This window comes from Meles meles, chromosome 18 (assembly GCF_922984935.1).
Source record: "Meles meles chromosome 18, mMelMel3.1 paternal haplotype, whole genome shotgun sequence".
NCBI classification, from domain to species: Eukaryota; Metazoa; Chordata; class Mammalia; order Carnivora; family Mustelidae; genus Meles; species Meles meles.
In genome coordinates, this window is record NC_060083.1 from 57,695,533 (window position 1) to 57,703,362 (window position 7,830).

Consider the following 7,830-nt stretch of genomic DNA (forward strand, 5'->3'; position numbering starts at 1 on the left):
CCGACACGGTCCGTTCATGCCCGGTCCCACCAGCCTTCACACCTGCCTTGGCTCCCTCCCATGAGAGCTCAGAGACCTCGGGAGGCTCAAACCATAGAAAGCCTAATTACCCGAATGGGGGTGGGTCGGTGGTCCCCTCTGGAAGTCAGAGCTCAGAAATTGCCCAGCTAAGTAAGCCTCTTGGCTTCAAGGTAGGAAAACTCCAGCAAGGGGTCCGGGGGTCCCCCAGTTTTCCCAGGTTGGCCCCTTAGGTTGCTCTTATCTGCCCTGTTCCATGTAGGGGTGGGGGACCCTCGGGAAAAGCTAATGAAAGATAAGGGACCCCCACACCTGTGGGACCCTCCTGGGGCTGTTTTAACCTGGGAGCTGGGTGGTTCAATCATCCCCTCTGCTCTCTGAGCATCGCTTTATTCCAAGAGCGCTGCCTTCAAGACAGCTGAGAAACCAGCTCCTGAAACCAGGCACCTGCTCGACCACCCCTCCCCTGGCCTCCACCCCAGCTCCGAGGCCACCAGCACCTGGCCACACAGGGGGCCAGGGTCGCACCTCCGTTCGTCACACACACACACCACCCAGACCCCGAGGCGGGGGGTGGGGTGGGCACCAATGCCAGGTCTCTTTCCCACTCCGCGGGGCCCCCGCCCCCCCCCCCCCCCCCCGCTTGGCTACTTGGGGGTCCGGATGAGGGTGTGGTAGACGGGCTTGACGATGAGGTGCAGGTGCAGGGCGTTCTCCACCAGGTACTCCGAGTTGCGCCGCTGCAGGTCGGCCTGCGCCAGGAAGTCGCCCGCCTCCTCGCTGCTCTGGTGGAAGCTGTAGGCGTGGCGGACCAGCAGGCGGCCGTGCTGGCGCGCCCCTACCAGCACCGTCTTCTGGAAGCTCACGCCCGCCGCGTCGCCGCCGCTGCTGGCCGGCGTGACCACCAGGCGTGGCCGGCCGTCCTCGGGGCGCGCGGCGGGCAGCGCGGTGCCCGCCGTGTCCGCGTAGACGGGCCGCAGGCTGACGGGCAGCCAGCGCGGGGAGAAGAGCACGTTCCACGTGACCCGGCGGCCCGCGTCGTGGCCGCTGGGGCCCAGCTGCGTCTGGAAGCTGGTGCTGCGGTCGTCGCGGGCCGGGTTGTTGATGACCCACGGGGCGCCCCAGGCGGGCGCGAGGTAGTTGCGGGGCAGGAAGGCGCTGCCGTTGACGTCGAAGAACTTGGCGAAGTGCAGCGGCGAGGCGGCGTGGAACTGGTAGGCCTGCAGCAGCAGGTCGGCCACCGCCTCGCCGTGGCGCGCCAGGGCGGCCGAGCGCGCCTGCAGCTGGAACAGCTGCGCGGGCGGGATCATGGGGTAGCGGATGGCCCGCAGCGCGCGCTCCGCCACGGCGGGGGACGGCCGGGTGCGGCCCAGCCACGCCTCGAGCGCCTGGAACAGCTCCAGCTCGTCCTGCAGCACCAGGTCTGAGCGCGGCAGGAGCTGCGCCAGGAGCTCGGGGCTCACGGCGCCCCACTCTGCGCTCGCCGCCACCGCCGACAGGTTCCAGGCCAGGAACTGCAGGCAGCTCTGGCGCAGGGCCTCGTCCCCGGTGCTCACCGCGTAGTGGTACCAGCCCACCGCTGGGCCCGCGCCGCCCGCCAGGTGCGCGCGCATGTAGTCGGCCACGCCGCGCTGCAGGGAGGCCACGCCGTACTTGGTGGCCAGCCTGTGCAGGGGGATGGCCTGGGCCAGCAGCACCGTTAGCTCCCCGCAGTAGAGGTACCTGCGGGAGGGGCGTGCAGAGATGGGGCGGGGTCAGCTCTGTTATCCCCCCCCCCCAACACACACACACAACCCAGAGGGGACCCCGCCTTGGGTGGAGAGCACTGTGGTCAGGGATGCATGCGGAGCAGTGGGCCCTGAGGCTTCCTGTCTTCGTCTCAGGGACCGTTTCTCGTAGGGACTGCAAACAGCATGTTACTGAGTACCTGCTAGGACCCGAGCTCTGGGTTGCCAGATGAAGGAGGCTCCTGCCCTCGTGGGCTTTACAACCCAGGCTCAGATCCACACCCTGCTTGCAAGTGGGCAAGTTGTTCAACTTCACTGAAGCTTATGCTCACCATCTGGGAACGGGGTGACAGGGTCACTGTGGCAGGTGGGGGGAGAACGAACTGGACTCGCCACGAAGCAGGCCCTCGACCCAGGGTAATTCCCTCCACGTCCTCCTCTTCTCACCAGCTCATCTTTCTCACTGGATCTTGTCCATTGTGGATTTTGCTCACTCACTGCCCGTCCCCATCTGCTCCCATCCCTGCACTCACGCTTCCTGCCAGGCCCTCACGGGCACACGCTCCATGGGGGTGTGCCAAGAGCTGCCCATAACGGCACCAACACCCAAGTCTCCCCTTTTCCCAGCATTTTAGCCCCACTATTTGCCTCTGGGTATAGGAGATGGTTCTGAGCCTCTCTTAGAGTGGGCTTGGCCATGTGACTAAATTCTAACCAATCTGATGTCAGCAGAGGCACCCTGTGCGGTTGGGGTTAGACTGCTTCCATAGATCTGACGAGTGGGGAGAAGACCCTGTGCCCTTCTGTGTTAACCCTCTTCCTACTGCCTGGTGTTCCAAAGCCATCTCGTCTATACCATTAAAACAGGGGCGCCTGGGTGGCTCAGCCTTGGGCTGAGCGTCTGCCTTGGGCTCAGGTCATAATCCCAGGGTCTGGGGATGGAGCCCACGTCTGGCTCCCTGCTCAACGGGGATCCTGCTTCTCTCTCTGCCCCTCTCTCCTGCTCTGCTCCCTCTCTCTCAAATAAATACATTAAAATATTTAATAAATGAATAAACCATCAAAACAGGGCTCCTTTCTCTGACGATAGTGTGAATGGTGCCCACTGCGCAGCCCACCAGCTGGGATCCCAGGATGGGAGAGAGAGCTGCCTTACCCCCACCTGGCCCTGAGGTTCAGAAATCTGGCCAGACAGGAAAGCACATGGAGGCATTAAGATAAAAAATTAATCATTAACTAATTAAAAAACCAAATCACTGACGGGCCCAACCCCAGACCTGATGCCAACGATGCAGAACGGGGTCCGGGAATCTGCATTTTTGAAAAGCGCTTAAGTCCAGGTTTGGAAACAGCTCCGAGAGCATCAAAGGCCGCAGGGCTCGCAGGCGAGGGCAGGGAGTCCCGCTGCGCCTCAGGAGAAGGCAGCGGGAGGAGGGGTGGTTATAAGGTCGTGGGTCAGTCATCCTGATGAGGCCGGGCGGATGGACATGATGTGAGCGGAGAAGCCTCAGAAAGGGAGGAAGCCTCCCCCGCACCCCTGCCCACCTGATGAACTTGTCGAAGACGGCGGCACAGTCCCGGGGCTCCTGGAGCACCAGCTCGCTCTGGTTGCTCAGCAGCTCCCGGAACAGCTCGCTGTGCAGGCCCAGCAGCAGGCGGTGCGTGTGGAAGACCCGGACCTCGTCGGTGCCCGCCGCCTGCACCCGCAGGACCACGTCACTGGCGTTGCCCTGCCGCAGCAGCTCTTGCAGGCGCTGGAGGAGCGTCTGGGAGTGGTTGATGGAGGTGCCCGTGGACTCGCCGGCCACGTCGGCTCTCGGAGCTGCGGCGGGAAGGGACACGGCCCGGCTGAGGAGGGCCCTGGGTTGGGGGTGCCAGCCAGGGGTGCGGAGGGACCAGCAGGAGATGCGCGTGCTCGGGCGCGGGCCCGGGGAGGCCGCGTGCCTGCCTGTCTGTGCCCGTGGGGCACGCGGAGGCGTGCCTGTGTGCACAAGCTCTTCCCAGGTGGAGAAGCTTGTCAGCCTGACCCTGAACAGCCCCCCGAGAGGATGCTCTTGCAAGGGAAGTGACTCCCTGGCGAGAAGAGATCGTGAAGCAGTGTGGGACAGAATGCCCAGAACTGGTGTCCATGACGCTGGAGCACCAGGCGAGGGCTGTGGCACCCTTCCCTCTCACCTCCCGAGACCAGCACCCACCAGCTCCTTCGACGGGCATCAAGTGCACAGATAAGCACCCTAGTTTGGGATCATGATGAGCAAGGGATGTGATAGGACAGGGCTACTTGAGGGACAGAAATCAGGGATGGCTCCCTGAGGAAGTGACAGGAAGGAGCCAGTCAGAGGACAAGCGCCAGCCCTGCAGAGGCCCTTGAAAAGGGTGGGTTGGAGGTGCTGAGGCATTGAGAGGGCTGGGGAGGGGGAGAGCACTGAGTGCGGGGGCGAGGCAGAGTGGGAGAGGAGGCTGCAGGCAGGAGGGGAAGCTGCTTCCAGGCCCTCCTGGGTCCTGACCTCTGAGACTGAAGTCCACTGGCAGCAGGGGGCGGGCAGGGGACCAGAGAAAACACCCAGGGTGAGCTGGTGCTGGAAGGGATCATGGGGTAGCGGATGGCCCACAGCGCGCGCTCCGCCACGGCGGGGGACGGGCACCTGTGTGTCGAGACTGGGCCCTTCTGCCGTGTTTCCAGGGACGCCGTGAGGGTCAGATGGGGACATGCGCTCCGTTTCAGAAAACTCGGGGACAGAAACGGCTGCCAGCAGCTTCCCCAAGCAGAGAACAGTGTGAGGAACCTCAGAGGCAGATAAGGTGGGCGTCTGACCGCAGCCCGTGAGCACCTGTCCCAACACACACGCGCGTGCACGCACACACGCCCATGTGGGAGAGCAGAGCATCCGTGTGTAAGGGACAGGGAGATGGAGGGAGATGGGGAAGGTGGGAGGTGGGTGGGCCGCTAATTTCCCAGCTCCGCCTCCCCCAGCTGTCACTTGACTGCATTCCTCCTGGCCCCTGGGTCCCCCTGTCCGGGACAATGGACGGTAGAAAAGTCTTGTCTGCGAGAGCCAGGCCTGCCCCCAGCTCTTCTTCCCTCCGAGGCAGACGTGGAGCTGGACACCGCCCCCTCCCGGCCTGGTGCAGCTAGGGCCCAAGGGGCCTGCCTCTCTTCCAGGCTCCCCCCCCCCCACTGCCCACTCACCTGCTCGAGTGGCCAGACCCACCAAGGTCAGGATGGCCCAGAAGCTGACCCAGGACCCAGGCTTGGCAGAGCCCAGGCAAAGCATCTTTGTGCCCCGCCCCTGAGCTCCCTGGAAAGACAGTGAAGCCCAGACCACTGGTGCTCACATCCCTCCTCCTTATATAGGGTTCAGCACAGGGGGATGGCACCCCCCTTCCCGACCAACGTCCCTCCCCCCACCCAGCCTCTGCTGAGGATTGGTGGAAACTGGCCCCAGCTGTTGCCCAGGCAACCACTTAAGCCAGAGAGCGGCAGCCCGGGGCTATTGTGCTGCCACAGGCCCCCGAGGGGGACAGATCCGGCACCCTCCCCCACGTCTTCCACCACCCAGCAGAGCGAGTCATTTCTCTCCAGGGAGGCTTTAGGCTCTCCACAGGGCAGGCCGGGGGCTCCAGGACCTCTGGCAGCTGCTAGCCCAGAGGGTCCCCAGTCCCCTCCCCAACCCCCAGGCCCGGTCTCCGTCCTGGCACAAAGTTCTCTTGGCAGCATCTTGGCTAAAGCGCCATGGTGAGCAGGCTGCAGAGGAAGGGCCTGGAAGAGGAGAGGGAAGCAGCGGCTCAGGCCTCCACCCCTCCCCTTCTTGCATTTTTGGGCTGGGTTAGCTCTGCAGAGAGCAGGGCCAGGGTCTTGAATAGGGGCTCATGGGATCACCACATCACCTTTGTGTTCCTTGTCAAAGCCTGTTCCTGGCCTGCTCTGGGGAGGGTGATGGGCCTTTAGAGAGGTCCCCTGGGGACTGTGACCATCATCCCCCAGGATCAAGGTGAACCAAGATGGCAGGGCTGAGGCCAGAGCAGGGATCCGCAGCGCCGCGCCCCTTTGCATGTGAGGCCCTCTGCCCAGAGCAGGGCTGGCCCCCTTGCAAGAGGCCGGCCCTCAGCAGACAGCCCACCCCTCTGCCCAGCTGGCACAAATCTGGGCTCGGGGACTAAAGATGCTGAGGTGGGCACCTGGCTTCCCTGTCACTTCCTTCAACTCGCCTTTCTGAGGCCTCGGTCTCTAGGCGTACCTCTCGGAAGGCTTCTTTTACCAGCTTGTAACTTCCAGGTGTAATGTTTCCCTTCCCAGAGCCTCAGGGAGACCCACAGCAGAGCTGGCATCCCACCCCAGCTGGAGGAGAAATCGAGGCAGACAGCCAGGTCACGGTCTTGGTTGGTCCGTGCAGAGGAGTGCTCTTCTACATCCAAAGGAACGGCGAGAGGAGGGCGGGGTCTAGGGGAGTGGGTGGGTCCGGGTGCTCTGTCGAGGCCTCACCTTTTGGGGGAGCAAGTGGGGCCTGGCCCAGCTCTTCCTGGGACGGACTCCTTTAAGCTGGATGGATGGACCAATGGACCGAGAGATCCAGCTCAGTTTCCCCGGAGGAGGCGGGGTCCTTGACGGGATGGAGCCTGCCCTCCCACGCTCTCTGTGTCCCAGCCGCCAGCACCACGCATTGATTTCTGCTCCCGGCTGACACAGAGACACAGCTCCACCCCCTCTCCAGGGCTGCAGAGAGAGCAAGAACTGGGTCTGGCACCTGCCTCATCCGGGTTGGCAGAGATGGAATTCTCCAGCCCAGCGGAAACCCCTCCGGGCTGCCCTGACCTTCACGCCTGGCTCCCCTCGTCCAGATCCACCATCCCTTGGCTGCCTGCCTGCCCTTCCCATGGACTGTACCACCTCCCCAGCCCGGCCCAGCGAGACGGAGCCTCAGTGTGATGGGGCTTCGGGCTCCCCAAGAGCTCCCCTGTTCCCACGTGCAATGCCTCTCGGGAGGAGCGTTATCTGGTGATAAAGGGACGTTGGTAAAAGAAACCACTACCCAGAAAGCCAGCTTTCGGTAAAGTCTTTGCTTGACTCCAGCCTCCTTGGGGCTGCATCTGCCTTTCCAGAAGGGTTAGCCCACCTGTGTTGGACTCTCCCATGAACTCTTCTCTACTTAGAGGTGGGGACGCCTGTATTTTCTAAGCACACTGGGTGATTGTCATGTACGCATAAGCTAAGATTTACCTCCCACGTTAGATGGATGCCACTCCCAGGTGCAGGGATCAGGAGCCCCCAGAGTGCCAAGAAGACTCAGAAGGGTCACCTCTGACCCCCCATCTCTGAGGGGCCCCACCTCCTACGATTGTGACCCTCGTTGTCCCTGAACCTCCTCTAACGATTTAGAAACTGACTTTCCAGAAATAGGCATTCTCTGTTCTTGGTTTCCTTTTTTTTTTTTTTAAGATTTTATTTATTTGTCAGAGAGAGCACAAGCAGGCAGAGTGGCAGGCAGAGGCAGAAGGAGAAGCAGGCTCCCCACTGAGCAAGGAGCCCGATGTGGGACTCGATCCCAGGACCCTGGGATCATGACCTGAGCCGAAGGCAGCAGCAGCTTAACTGACTGAGCCACCCAGGCAGCCCACATTCTTGGTGTCTTTAGTCTGAGAGCTGTTGGAGTGTGTGCCTGCGTGCTTGTGTGTGTGTGCACGTTTGTGCATGCGTGTCGTGTGTGAGAATCTTGGAGCAGGAGAGAGAAAGGAGGGAATTTGTCCCGCACAGCCGTCGAGATAGAGGATCTGAGAACTCCGTTTGATTTTGCCCTGTGGACCTGGAAGCTCCATCATTCCTTGGGAGCAAGTCTGATGAGCTCCCAAGCTACAACAGTTCCCAGAAAGGAGTGCTGCTTCCTGCCTGAGACAAAGAGTGTTTATAACCTAAGCGACTTGTCTGAGATCTCATGGCAGCCGGGATTCAAGTGCCGCTTTTCTGCTTGACTTTTCTTCCCATGACTCTACACTGGGTCCCTACATGGGAAGCTATTTCAGACAGATATGATCCCCCGTGGGCAAGGAATCTCTAGTACTGTAAAAGCCACTGAAAATTCTGGCAAAC

The 7,830-nt window shown here is 62.0% G+C and overlaps 1 protein-coding gene across 1 annotated transcript; it reads right to left on the reverse strand.

The window, feature by feature from the left end:
- Nucleotides 1–40: 40 nt before the first annotated feature.
- BTBD17 (BTB domain containing 17) lies at nt 41–5,055 on the reverse strand. The gene is made up of 3 exons (XM_045986444.1): nt 4,936–5,055; nt 3,291–3,567; nt 41–1,740 (listed from the first exon to the last, which is right to left on the reverse strand). Exons 1-3 carry the CDS (start codon nt 5,018–5,020, stop codon nt 666–668), a joined length of 1,437 nt encoding a protein of 478 aa, XP_045842400.1. The 5' UTR covers nt 5,021–5,055; the 3' UTR covers nt 41–665.
- Nucleotides 5,056–7,830: the final 2,775 nt, after the last annotated feature.